This window comes from Canis lupus, chromosome 20 (genome assembly GCF_003254725.2).
Source record: "Canis lupus dingo isolate Sandy chromosome 20, ASM325472v2, whole genome shotgun sequence".
Taxonomy (NCBI): Eukaryota; Metazoa; Chordata; class Mammalia; order Carnivora; family Canidae; genus Canis; species Canis lupus.
Window position 1 is genome coordinate 26,045,856 of NC_064262.1, and position 14,543 is coordinate 26,060,398.

Below are 14,543 nucleotides of genomic sequence, written 5' to 3' on the forward strand. Positions count from 1 at the left end.
CTGGTGCTAAAATGCAGGAGCCTGGAACCAAACCCAGCTCAGTTGGACTTTCAGATCTCACACATTCTTACCTGAAAACCCCAAGAAGAACATCCTGAATGTAACTAAAAAGTCTTAGAAATAACTCGTCCATACGTGAACCTAACTCCATGGTGGGTAGCAACAGGGAAATGTTTTTCAGAGTGTCCAATCGCCTCATGTAAAACTGTCGTTCTGTGACTGTTGCTCTGTTGTTTCGGAGTTGAAATTTTCTTAGGCCCAGCGTTAATACATTCCATTTTTCAGCCGTTTGACTGTTCAGTGTTTGTCAGCCTTTGACCTTTTAGCTGTATAATTTCCCTACCATATGAGACAGCTCATACTTTTTTGGGACTAACTGAAGTGTATTATGTTGACTCTTATAAGCTGGAAGCAAAATGGAATTTTTATTAAATGCCAGATACTGTCACAGGAATAGAGCTGGATAGATCTTGAGAGAACTTCCTCTGTCCTTGCCTCCCTTGGACTGGCCCCGACGGTGGCTGTCTGTCGGACACTAACGAGCGTGCAGGCTGGGCGTGCAGGCTGGGCGGCTGCCCTGCCTGAGATGGAATCTCAGCCCCTCTGCTGTCGAGCTGTGTGCCCTCCGGCAAGTTGCTTAATGCTCCGTGTCTCCATTTTCCCTTTGGTAAAATGAGGATAATAATAGTGCTTCCTCATAGGTAGGATTAAATGAGACAATAATTGGAAAGGGCTGAGCATAGTGTCTGACACATGTAAGCTCTCAATCAGCATTAGCTCTTATATTTACACACACGACTGGTCCGAAATTGCCACCCTGGTGGATTCCCTCCCCCTTCTGCTAGTCAGTAAACCAGTGTGGTTGCCAGTAAAATGTCTTTATTTACTTGCCAGGTACTCACCATCTTATTTTCTGCTCAGGTTTTTTTTTTTTTTTTTTTTTTGCCTGTCCTTGTTCCAGAGAGGAAAAGTCTGGCATAAAAACACTCTTTTTTTTTTTTTTTTTTTTTTTATTTTTAAGCTTATTTATTTATTTATCTTTTTTATATTCTCTACACCCAGTGTGGGGCTCAAACTCATGACCTTGAGGTGAAGCGTTGCATGCTCTTCCTACTGAGCCAGGCAAGTGCCCCCACAACACACTCTTTAAGGCAAGCCACTTTGATCATTTTAAGTAAAAGGAATAAATGTACTTGACGAAATACTATAGTGAAGAACATAAACCTATGTAAGTCCATTTTGCTTCTCTTCCTCCCCATAGGGAGCCACCGTTAAAGGATCTAGTGTAGAGATTCAGAAAACTTGCACACAGGGCAAGTTTGGGGACACAGAGGGCATGTACCTACATACTCATGTTTATCTCACCCTATTCTTAGCCTTCCGACTTCACTTATCTTGGAAATTTTTCCGCATTACCCCATACAGTTCTATCTCAGTCTTTGAAAATGCTACGAAGTATCCCAATGTATGCTGACCAGTCCTCTGCAGGTGGACATTCAGGATGTTCCCACCCCTCCCCCATTTTTGGTGTCTTGTAAACATGGCTGCAGTGAGCATCCCTGCACCAATACCTCACTACAGTGCTCTGAATAGGACTATACAGGAAGTTTCCGGCAGTGCAGTATTAGAGCAAGCCCGTTGGGACATACACAGTTCAATTCAGTAAGTATTTATTGACCATTTGCTTTGCATTAGATTTTTCTTTTTTTAAGATTTTATTTATTTGAGAGAGTGAGAGAGAATACAAGAAGGGGGAGTGTCAGAGCGAGAAGGAGAAGCAGGTTCCCCCTGAGCAGGGAACCCAATGCAAGACTTGATCCCAGGACCCGGGGATCATGACCTGAGCCAAAGGCAGACCTTAACTGGCTGAGCCACCTAGGGGCTCCTGCATCAGATGTTATTCTGTGGCAAAGGTGTTATGTAAAGGACGGAAAACCAAGCAGCTCTGCCTTTAAAGATGCTTATGGTTTTCGTTTTTTATTTTTGCCAACACTGTCCAGCATATCCTATGTGCTGGATGTTCTTCAAAGTATGTTGCATGCACCCACTCACTTAATTACTCACCGATCCTATGAGGTAGGTACAGTTGATTCCCCATTTTATGGAAGAAGAGCATGAGGTCCAGAGAGGCCAGTTATTTTTCTAAGTTCACATGGTGAACTGGGAATAGAGCTGGGATCCAAACTCACGCAGCCTGGCTCCAGGGTTTGTACTCTGCAGCCCCTCAATATTATGAGGCAAATTAAACAATTTCAAGAGAAGCCACATGTGTTCTGAGAATGGAGACCGGGGTGCTCCAGAAGCATACGGCAAGGGTACTGCATCTCATCTCACATTAGAGTAGACCCCCTTGTGGATGTGACAGTTGAACTGAAGCTTGTCAGAGGACCTCAGGGGTTCAAATGAACGACTGAGGAATAGGATCTCAGTTTGGAAGTTAGTACTAGTATTGAGGCCTGATTCCAGGGATAGCAAGTGGGATAAACCAAGAGAAGGTCAGAACATGAGTCCTAGAGAAGGAGGGACAAAGAACTATGCCTTGCTTGAGAACCAGTGAAGGCCAACAAAACTTCCTTTGGTGATGGAACTGTTCAGCATTCTGGGCCGTCCAACATGGCAGCCACTAGCCGCATGTAATTATTGTGACTAAGCAACTGAATTTTACATTTAGTTTAATTGAAACTGATTTTACATTGCATAGTCACAGGTATCTGGTGGCTGCCACATTTGACAGCACAGCTCGAGAATGAAAGCTGCTACAGGGAATGGTGAGCACCTACTCCAGATGGGCCCTCCCCTCTCAGCTGACTGTAGAGAGCTAAGCACATGCTTAAGAGTTAAGCTCCTTTAAAACAGGATAATTTTGAATCCCCTCAAAGAGTGTGTTACTGCAGAGTAGTGAGTGGTGATCTTTTGTGGGCACATCAATGACATGTGAAAAGGTGGACAAGTAGAGTGAAGCAATAAAACCTCAGGTGGGGTAACCATAGGCAAAGTCCTTAAGGGTCAGTATATGTATGGAGTGTAGGGTTGCAGGGTTATGGGATTTTATTTTATTTTATTTTATTTTTTATTTTTTTAAGTTTATTTATGATAGTCACAGAGAGAAAGAGAGAGAGAGGCAGAGACATAGGCAGAGGGAGAAGCAGGCTCCATGCACCGGGAGCCCAATGTGGGATTCGATCCCGGGTCTCCAGGATCGCGCCCTGGGCCAAAGGCAGGCGCTAAACCGCTGCGCCACCCAGGGATCCCGGTTATAGGATTTTAAAGCTGGAAATGCAGTAGAGTCATTTCTTCAGAAGACAGAACTGAGATTCAGGGAGAGACTAGTCTAAGACACTAGAGAGAATTGGGAGAAAGCCTGCACAAAAGCGCATCGCCCAAGCTACGTCACAGGCAGGACTGCAATCCTTATATTTCCCATTCTGCTCCCTGGAAATGGACACCTCCTTTGTAGACTGTATGACTAGTTGGTTTCCTCAGTTGTTTCTTTAAACATAAAATGCTGAGCAAAACCAGATATGGTCAGTGTCCTCCTGGGTCTTACAGTGCACAAGGCACAGTATTCAAATAGTCACAGAAATAAGTGTACAGTTGTGAGTGTGCAAGAGTCTATAGAGGAGACTTTATTTTTTTTTTATTTTTTTTTAAATATATTTATTTATGATAGTCACAGAGAGAGAGAGAGAGAGAGGCAGAGATACAGGCAGAGGGAGAAGCAGGCTCCAGGCACCGGGAGCCCGACGTGGGATTCGATCCCGGGTCTCCAGGATCACGCCCTGGGCCAAAGGCAGGCACCAAACCACTGCGCCACCCAGGCATCCCTAGAGGAGACTTTAGGTTGAGGAGATTTGATCTCTCTGGAGTTGGGAAAAGCTTTCCTATAGAAGTAATCATTGAAGTGAATCACTCTAGAAGTGAGATTGCTAGATTTAACAAATAAAAATAGAGAACATCTGGTTTTGTGTTTTATCTGGCAACCCTAGATGGAGTCAGCTTTGCACTGTGGTGGTGGTGGCGGTGGTGAGATGACTACATCTTGAGATATTAATGTGAATGTAAAAAGCTGGACTTGGTAAATGTAGCAGTTATAAGAAGGAGGTAGAAGATGCAAGTGATCGTGGTCCTTCTTTATGACTCCTAGTTTCTGTCTTACATAATTAGATGGATGCTGGTACCATTTGCTGAGATAAGGAACTTGGGAAAGGACCAGGTTTGGTGGTGGGGCTAGGGGCTGCATAATGAAACTTCCTGTGCCCCAGCAGCTATAATGCTGAGAGTTGCATTCACTCCACCAGTTAGTGGCTCTACCTGTCTACATTAAGAGCCTAACTATTGTCCCTCACAAAGCATAGAAGCTATTTGTGGAGCTCATCATTGATCTCTGCTTTGCAATTTGAACCAACGCCTCCTCCTGTCATTAGATAGATTTGACATCAAGGCAAAGAAAACAGAAATAAATGTGTCTTTCCTCCTTGGCTCAAATTCCTAATTGTGGCACTGAACAAATTTATTTGATACGGTGCTTAAAATAAATCAGCTGCACCATCTCTCTTTGCCTTGCTTTTCTTTCTTTCTTTCTTTCTTTCTTTTTTTTTTTTTTTTTTCTTGTTGACATTTTCACTCAGTGAGACAGGTTGCTGCCTCAGCCAGCCCTTGGGACTTCTCTAGGAGAGAGTTTACAAGGGATGAACTATTCAGTGGGGGTGGTTCCAAACATGCCTGTTTTACAAATGCCTCTGGGTAGAAGAGGCTGATTATACACTTTGAGCATTGCAAAGGTTTTCCCTCAGCATGGAAGTGCAGTGCCAGTGTGACATTTTAAATTCGAGTTATGGGTTGCATATTTCTGCATGTTAATTAAGGAGAGGGATGTCTGCATTCAATAATGTTATTGTTTTTGCTTCCTAGAAGGTCTACAAAAAAAGCAGCTGCCAAGGGTATACTTTTTGGGGACACAGAGATAAAGCAGGGGTGAAGAGAGTTCTTGTTTGTCATTGAGGAAAACGAGACAGTCTGGAGTCCTGTTCTTTGGCAGGCCTTGGAAGCCGTCTGTTGTGATAAGCTCTGTTGGCAAACTCCACCATGGAATGTTCTCTGTTGATAATGAGAATAACCAAAGGGAATCTGTGCTGCAATAGGCTGTTCCTCTGCATATGAAGATGAAGAGGCTGGTGCCAGGGTAGTTTCGCTTAATTCCCTGCTTAGAGATCCACAGAGATTCCTGGAGTTGACAACATAAGTGTTGGGGACATGTCAGCGCTAGTCCCCATTTACACATTGTGTGAATCTCATTGTCATCTGGGAATACTGATGTCTCTTTTTCCATAGGAGTATTAATGAAGATTATAGTAAGTGAATGTATGGGTAGTGACATGAGAGGTACACAATAAAGGTAAATTTTGATTAATATTGTTCTTTAAATATACATTTGATAACAACACCCTCTTCTGTATTTTAGAGCTTTTATTGGTCTACAACAGTAGGTGCCACTTAAGACTGCTAGGGTTCATTACATGCTAACATTGTTCCAAACGCAATGGTGAGTTCTTTGTACACAGTGTCTAATTTCATCTACACAAAAAAACCTGCTAGATGAGTACTTTTCTTATCTTTATACCATGAGAACTGAGGCCACAAAGAGAGAGGTCCCTTACCTTGCTCAGGGTCACAAAGCTATTAAGTTATATTACCCTCTTCTGTTCAAAGCCAAATGGCAGTGGCAAGAACAAACATCTTATTATAGGACAGTGGCTTATTGTCCTTTGCGTGCAAATCATGTTTCTGTAGGGTGGAGCAGGTAAGAAAGGGAAGAGTAAAAAGAAAGCGATGGGTGTTTTAGGACTGATACCATCATGTGCTGAGCAAGCAAGTGGAAAGTGAAGTAGTGCAGATCTGAGGTCACTGAGATGTGATTGATGGACTGGGAAGAAACTGCCATGAGTCATGCTATTAAAAAACCAGATCCACAATAGAGGTATGGAGGAGCATCCCTGGCTGGAATTCCTGTGTGCTGTCTCTACTTGTTTATTTCCTCATTCTCAGAGAATTCCTAATTCTATGGGCTGGCACTGCATTAGGCCTGGAGATGCAGTAGTGTACAAAAGCAGAGACTGTCCCTGCTCTCATGGTGCTTGTGGTCTAGAGGTAAAGACCGATACTGGTCAGTTAAACCATATGATGATTACAACAACAGGCATTGGGAAGGAGAGGTACATGGTTCCCTGAGGACATTTAAGGGTGGTTTTGATCTAATTGGGGGTGGGGGTCAGAAATAGTCTCTGAGGACAAGTGGATGATAATGGCATGACTGTGAGGCTAGCAAAAACAGAGATCCTGGATGTCTTTGGCCTTAGATACTATATATATATATATCTGTGCTTTACGCATAAAAAGAGTAAGACTTTTATACCCTGCCACACCCCAAACCGACTTTTGCCCCCTTGGGGGTCATATTGCCCCATTGAAGACATATACTATAGATTCCCAGCTATTGGTAGTCACTACCATCTTGTTCTTAGTTTCAGAAGCTTGTTCTATAGGAAGTGGACAGACAAGTGTCCCCGGCTCCCACCCACCTCCTGCATAGAATTATAAACTGGAGGACAAAGAGCCTGAGTGCTTATTTAACCTGGACCAGCCAGTGACTCATAAGGCAGGCATTTCTACTGGCCTTGGCCTCCGTGTTCCTCATCTCCTAAAGAGCAATGGTGATCTAGTGCACCATGAGTACTTGTTAGAAATTCAGAATCTTGGGCCCTACCCTGACCCACTCAGTCAGAATCTCCATGCCAACAGAACTTTATTGTTTGCACGACATTTAAGAAAACTGAGGTAAGGGCGCCTGGGTGGCTCAGTGGGTTAAGCGTCTACCTTCAGCTCAGGTTGTGATCCCCGGGGTCCTCGGTATCGAGACCCCAGTCGGGCTCCCTGCTCAGTGAGGAGTCTGCTTCTCTCTCTTCCCCTCTCTCCTGCTCATGTTCTCTCGCTTGCTCTCAAATAAATAAATAAATAAAATCTTTAAAATAAGAAAACTGATGTGTGCCACACAAGAGCATTTATGAAGATCATGTTTTCATCCCCTTTTTTACATTTTATTTCTAGTGTCTGGCATAGTGGCTGGCAGAAATTAAAAAAAAGCTCTATAGTGAGATAAATGAATACTAAACTTGTAGAGTGAAAGGCTGTGTAGATTTGATTCATTCTGGCTTAAAACTCAGGGTTATGGTCCTCCTTAAATATTTTATCAAGCTCTAAAAATTGATTTGCAGTCCCCATTAATTTTTAAATGCATGTCAGAAAATATTTTCTTTGGCTTGGTCATGGCCAAAGATTGTGCCTGTTAATTAAGGCCAGCAGTGGCTTCCTCTTCTGTCTTCCCTTGCCCTCTCTTCCCTCCCCAGCCACCATCCCTGTTAAGTTTTATTGTAGAGCCAGTTTTGAAAATAGCTGCAGAGACACACACATTCCCACTTGAGAGGGAGCCAGCCACCTCAGGAAGTGTGTGTTAGCTAACGTGGGGAGTGTAGGACAGTTAGACTCAGGTCTCCTAGAAACTGTAAAGGCTGCCAGGTGATAACCCAATTAATTTTTTAATCGCTTCTAATTCTTCATCTGATTTTTATTTAATACCGTCAAGTGATCCATGTATTCCTCACAGGAAGTCTGTTGCGCATACTGTCTGTAAGTTTGCACTCTACCATGGCCAGGCTTGGCCTGATGATGACCAGCGTGGAAGCTTGATAAGACAGAGAGTTTGCTGGCAGAGGCCAGTTGTAAGGGACATGCCCAGGGGCCAGGCAGCTAGATGCGGAAAGTGAAGAGGGCAGGTCGAAACAGTGAACCCATGGTGCCTGGCCCATAGCAAATGCACCACTCATCCTGCCCATCCTTCCTTGGTGAAGACAACATGGGATTTCAGCATAACTCCATCCACCCGGAGTCCAAGGGACCAAAACCACATTTACCCAGAATCAAATCACTAAGACCAGTCTTCGAGTTATTGAGGCCATTTTTGAAGTTTTAGGTTTTCTTCCCTCCCTTCTGTGTCTAAGCCCCTTTGTATGCCCATGCCTTTGCATTACAGCAGCCTTAGCAAAGCTCTTCTTGACTGGGGCCAAGATATTCATCTAGCAAGGACAGGGACACACCAAAGGTGGGAGAACAAGTTCTCTGCAGAAATCCTTAATGCAGGGGCACCTGGGTGGCTCAACTGGTTAAGCGTCTGCCTTCGGCTCAAGCCATGTTCCCAGAATCCATGTCAGGCTCTATGGTCGGCAAGGAGCCTGCTTCTTCCTATCCCTCTGCTTGTGCTCTCTCTCTTTGTCAAATAAATAAATAAAATCTTTAAAAAAAAAAAACAAAACCCTTAATTCAATGAATGTAGTGTGTTCCAGGTAAATTGGCTGTGGTCACACACATGTCATCAACACTGTCTGGGAGAGACGGAATCTAAGGAACCAGAACTTACAGTTTGTCAAGCAGCACTTCTCAGTATATCCAGATTTTAATCAGAAGCATTCCATTTTTATATGTTAGTGACTAATTCAAGTTATCTTTTTTAAATCGGTGTGTGTGTGGAGGGGGGAGAGGTGGACAATGTCTTTGAAGGCAAGTTGAACCCTCTATAGTTAGAGAACTACTAGAAATAAACTTCTCCTTAAAGTTTGTAGGCAATATGGAAGATAAGAAATGCTGGAGGGATTTGAATAATTACACCATTTCCCATTTATAACTCCTTAGAGTTTACAGGATACCTTCTAGAAAGTTATAATCCTGTGAAGTCAGTCAGGCTGGGGCTGTCATTTCTGTCAGATGGGAGAAGTATTAGACTGAGGGTTAAAAAAAAAAAAACTTGCCCAAGGTTATTTGGTCATTGGCAAGTTTTGCTGCTTGTTCCCTTACAAGAGTAAAGGAATAATATTCAGTTATCTTGTGGGAGGCACCTCAGACACATTGTCTCATTAATCCTTCCAACATGGTGAAATGAGCTCATTTGAAAGATTAGAAAGAGAAACTATCAACATTAAGTAGCATTTATCAAGGCTCAGTGTAGTGGCCGACTTTAGTGTGGATTAAAGGCTTTCAATGGACCATTGCATTTTATCCTCAAAACCGGTGCTCTAGATAGTAACTAGGTATTCATAGAATCCTAGTTTTATAGAAGAGGACAAAGAGGTTTTTTTTTTTTTCTTGTTTGTTTGTTTGTTGAATGGTTAGATGCCTATGATTATGGAGCCAGTTAGTGGTGAAGCTAGGATTTGAAGCCCAGACTGTCTCTTCACCACCTACATGCCTGTACCTTAGATTAACCTGATGAGATTACTGCTACACAACAGCTTGTCTTCTACAACAGCCATTGCATGTGGTTCAGCCTAATAATATGTTTTTTTTTTTTTTTTTTTTGGTCTCCAGTCAATCTTAAACTAATTTTCAGAAACAGTAAACAACTACGAGTAAGTGGATTGTTTTAGGGAGTTTATAGTTGCATTAAGAAATCTGCTCATCATTTATTAAGAAAGATTCTGAACTTGAAAACTGAGGAAAATCCACACGTAGTTGTCAAATGTATGGAGAACTTTTCTTTTCCCGATATTTATTTTTGTCCTAAACTGAGGGTATCTACATTTTCGTTGATTTTTTTTAAGTCACAACAATTTCCTGAATGTTGCTTTGGTTTAATGGCCCTGAAAGTGAATGATAATGTTTGTAAAATGATAAAATTATAAATAAAAGGACCCATCCTTTGGTTCCATATTTTTGGTGAAGTCGTCTTATGTAGACATTGGTCTTTGTTTCACTTGCAACTCAAAAATGCACATGATACTTTGGTGTAATGGTGGTCAGAGGGAATTAGAATTAAATTCATTAGAGTTCGTCTCTCTTTTTTTTCCCTGTGAAGATGAATTTTTATTTTTTTTTTTTTTTTTTTTTAATTTTTATTTATTTATGATAGTCACACAGAGAGAGAGAGAGAGAGAGGCAGAGACATAGGCAGAAGGAGAAGCAGGCTCCATGCACCGGGAGCCCGACGTGGGATTCGATCCCGGGTCTCCAGGATCGCGCCCTGGGCCAAAGGCAGGCGCCAAACCGCTGCGCCACCCAGGGATCCCGAAGATGAATTTTTAAATAGCTGTTTTACTTGCCTAAACTGCATTAACAGTCCTCAGTCCATGAAAAACTCAGCACTATGGCCTGCTTTCAACTTCAACAAAGACGTGGGATGTCCTTAGATGTAAGCTCTATGGAAATGCCTCTAAAAACATATATGGGATGGCTTTCTTCAGGTTGGTTATATCCCATCCCAGACCATTATGTTGGAAACTTGACAAGTTTTTTGAAGAAACTGATACCGTCATCTTCTGTGAAAGAACTATGATGATTGAGTGGAGTACAAACCTCCAAAATGTCTTTCAGGTTTTACTCTGGTGTCCTTCTAACTCAAACATGGTACCCATTAGTCTACTATAGGTTTTAACTTGTGTGGTTAGTTTCCCTGCTGACTTGCACTGTCACACCACTGTCAAAGAAAGTGGTTGTGCATATTTGTAAGTGTGGTTTGACAAATATTTTTTAAAAATGATATTAATAAAAAGATTTTAATTATAAAATAAAGGCTCAATGGAAGCCAGTCCTTGACCACCTGTGTGTCTCATGCACAGCAATATGTTACTGTCTCCTTTTGCTTTTGTACTTGTGTAATAAAATGTCTACTTTATGTAATTATGTACTGAAGTTAGACAGTGGGATGAATCCTGGGGAAGAAACAGTGTGTACGAGATTTGTTATTATGTATAAATTCTGCTTTACCAAGCAAAGAATTACAAACATTGCTTAGGATTTATTGAAGGACTCAGTGTAATTTATCTTCCTGGCCTTCCTTTAGAAGATGTGTGATGGGGATTGGATTAGTGGCATTCTAGTGCTATTTTTTTTATCATGTAGTCACTACATATTATTGAGCTGTATTTTTCAAACTTTGGCTGTTCATGAATCACCTTTATGGTTTTGTCCATATCTGAGCATAATATCTATTATTTACTTGGAATATTCTTTAAAATAACTTATTTTTTTAACTTAAGTTTTCAAAAGGAAACTCTAATCACTGCCATTACTATTATTTATTCAGTTACTTATTTTTTATTATATATAGCTGACTTTTAAAACAAGAAAGTCACTTTTAAAAAGTATTGCTTTTTCACTTAATTTGAAAAGTAAACTTTATATTAAAACCATGACTTCGTAGCTACATTTTTAAATCCACATTAAAAATATACACATTTATTAAAATAATAAAATGTAAAAATCCATCCAGGTACTATTTATTTATATATTTATTTTTAAAGATTCTTTTTTTTTAATTTTTATTTATTTATGATAGTCACAGAGAGAGAGAGAGAGGCAGAGACACAGGCAGAGGGAGAAGCAGGCTCCATGCACTGGGAGCCTGATGTGGGATTCGATCCCGGGTCTCCAGGATCGCGCCCTGGGCCAAAGGCAGGCGCCAAACCGCTGTGCCACCCAGGGATCCCCCCAGGTACTATTTAGAATCACTTAGAACATTGAGTCAAATGTGGGGAGAAAGTGGCTCAAAGTGAAATGGATATTTCCTAAAAGAGTGACCAGCGTGCCACCATTGACACAGTTTTCTGTTAAAACTTGGCAAGGGTTTGCTCCCACCCCACATGACCCTGAGAGTCAAGCCTGCCATTCAGTTAAAGAGGTGCCACGTGGTATTCACAGGCTTCCTTTTTAAATAGTGCCCTGGTTTCCTCTTAAGGAGTCCCCTTATTAAGGGAAGGTGACCTTGACTTTGTAGGCACGTAAAGGTGCTGGCAGTAATGAATTTTTTATTTTCTGTGAAGCTAACTCTAAATTGGGTTTAGCATTATTCTGGTGCATATATATAAAAAAGTGACCAATTGAATTTCAAATGTAATGAGGAGGAAGTTTTGCTATTCATTACAGCCAGCTTTGTTTTTACTACTAGTAGGTTCTTTGCAACTAAACAATGCAGCTTTCCTCCTGACTTCTGAAATCACCATGTCTACCTTGGTAGGAACCACATCTCTTGTAACCTATTCCAGAAATGAAATACAGTGTGTTCTGGTTTTCTAGTTAAAAAAAAATTTTTTTCCCCAATGTGCTGAGAGATTCAGATGTGAAGCCTTGAAAAAAAACACAAAGTATTCTTTCTAAAACATGCAAATGTGTCTCTCCATCACCTAGGAAACTATTATGGGACACCCAAACCTCCTAGCCAGCCAGTCAGTGGGAAAGTGATCACAACGGATGCCTTGCAAAGCCTTCAGTCTGGCTCCAAGCAGTCGACCCCAAAGCGAACCAAATCCTACAATGATATGCAAAATGCTGGCATAGTCCATGCGGAGAATGAGGAGGAGGATGACGTTCCTGAAATGAACAGTAGCTTTACAGGTAAAGACCAGACCACCTTCCCCCTTGATGGACTTGGGATAAGGGGTGGTGAGAGGGTTTTGCAGAGAGCGAAGAAAAGGTATCTCTTCTCAAGAACTGTTCGGAAGGGTTGACAAAATTCAAACTGACCATGCAAAGCTTGAGGAAGGGGTGGTCTTTTCCATGATCTATCTCCATGATTCTTTGCAAGAATATTTTAACTTCTCCCAAATATCTTAAAAATGCTAGAGGGAAATGTCTATAGAAGGGAATCAAGAAGAATCAGCATTGTTTCCTTCACTTCAAAATGGTATGTATTAAGAATATTTGTGTTTTGTTCATTTATTTCTTGGTCTTGACACTGTTCTGTAATTATGCCTCGTGGCTTATAAAGAGAAATATGAGGACTTGCTTCACAGTTTAATATCCTTTGATGCTGTATGGAAGGCTGGTAGCATCCTTTTATCTTCCACCTTTGTAAATAGAGATTACAGTGGAATTGTATAGTGTTCAGTTAACTTGTTCAATTTTTCTATATCCCCTAACTGGAGAAAGATGGAAACATAATGGATACTTGATTATATCTTTTTAAAAAATATTTTATTTATTCATGAAGACACAGAGAGAGGCAGAGACACAGGCAGAGGGAAAGCCAGCTCCATGCAGGGATCCTGATGCAGGACTTGATTCCCCGGACTCTGGAATCACGCCCTGGGCCGAGGGCAGGCACTAAACCACTGAGCCACCCAGGGATCCCTATATTACATAGCATATAATACTCCTTGCATTATGCGTTTAAATATGCATTCAGGGGCATCTATGCCCAAGCTTAGGTATACCATATTTTATGAGGGGATCTTCAAGGACAATGCCTCTGAGTAAGACTATACAGGTTGAGTATTGCACAATTCCTAGGGGTACCATTCATAGAGACTATGGTGTATATTTCTTGGGTTAGTGTAGTGACCCAGAACTGTTCAAAGATATTTTTCACTATATGAAGGTTTGACCTTATATAGGGACTCACAACTGCGCAAGACAGGAGTCACTCCAGTTTATAGTATTGTGACTTTGAAGAACAGCTTGTTTCTTCTATTTTTCTTCTACTTTAGTAGTTTCCTCAATATTTAGTGTATCACTCTGGGGGAATTCTCTATTTGCAGTATATGAGAACTTCCTCTCTCTTAGTGAACTTTCCTGACATCACCATACTTCTGTTATTACTTGATTAGACTAAATTCCAATAAAGGGGGAATTAAGCTTGTATTTTCCTCCTTGCATTAGCAAATCTAATAGAATATTTAGGGAAATACTTGTATTAGTTGAATGCTTCCTAGAACCCATATAAGCCTCTCTGAAGTTTTCTTTCTTTTTTTTAAAAGATTTTATTTATTTATTCATGAAAGACAGAGAAAGAGGCAGAGACACAGGCAGAGGGAGAAGCAGGCTTCATGCAGGAAACCTGACATGGGACTCCATCCCAGGTCTCCAGGATCAGGCCCTGGGCTGAAAGTGGCGCTAAATTGCTGACCCACCCAGGCTGCCTCCTGAAGTTTTCTAATTCATTAAGCTCAGAAGCCTTAAATTCTTCAAGGTGACAATTAAAATAATTTCTGATGGTTTTATTGCTATAATAGTAACCCAATCTTTCTGCAAGAAGCATTGAGTAAAGGGAGATCTAGTTTGTTATCCTAGCTTCTTGGTTCATGGGTAAGGTTAAATCATATCTAAGTTCTCCCTTTCAGCTCTAGAATCTGATTCCATGAAAATCTCCATTTTCTAGTTAGAATGGTTAGGCCACGGGCTGACCCATAGTCATAATAGCTAGAAGAAATTTACCATCTTTTACATATGCATTTGTTGAGATCAGCTCATTTCACTTACTTAGAAATACATGATTCATGTATAGTAGTCCTTGCTGATAGAGAAGCAGATTATGAAGAAAAAGAGCTAATACTTCTTTTAAAAAGTAGCTAACATTATAATGTCTTGATCTTCCAATAAGTAAGGATAGCAAATGATAATATAACCCAAAGCATAGTTGTGGGCACAGAAATAAGACCTTCGGAATGATGTGCACTGAAATAGCTCTGCCATGTGGACTGGATGGTCCCCAAGAAATGTGTATC

General features: G+C 41.2%; 1 protein-coding gene across 21 annotated transcripts in view; it reads left to right on the top strand.

Moving 5' to 3' along the window:
* MAGI1 (membrane associated guanylate kinase, WW and PDZ domain containing 1) overlaps positions 1–14,543 on the top strand; it is a 641,003-nt gene that overhangs the window by 513,784 nt on the left and 112,676 nt on the right. For 19 of the 21 annotated variants that reach the window (XM_025456491.3, XM_025456481.3, XM_025456483.3 and 16 more), the window contains one exon: positions 12,229–12,435. In XM_025456491.3, coding sequence (XP_025312276.1) covers positions 12,229–12,435 — 207 coding nt within the window. Of the gene's footprint in view, positions 1–6,067; positions 6,148–6,807; positions 6,835–12,228; positions 12,436–14,543 lie in introns of those variants that run through there. The other 2 variants (XM_025456496.3, XM_025456498.3) reach the window with 2 other exon arrangements.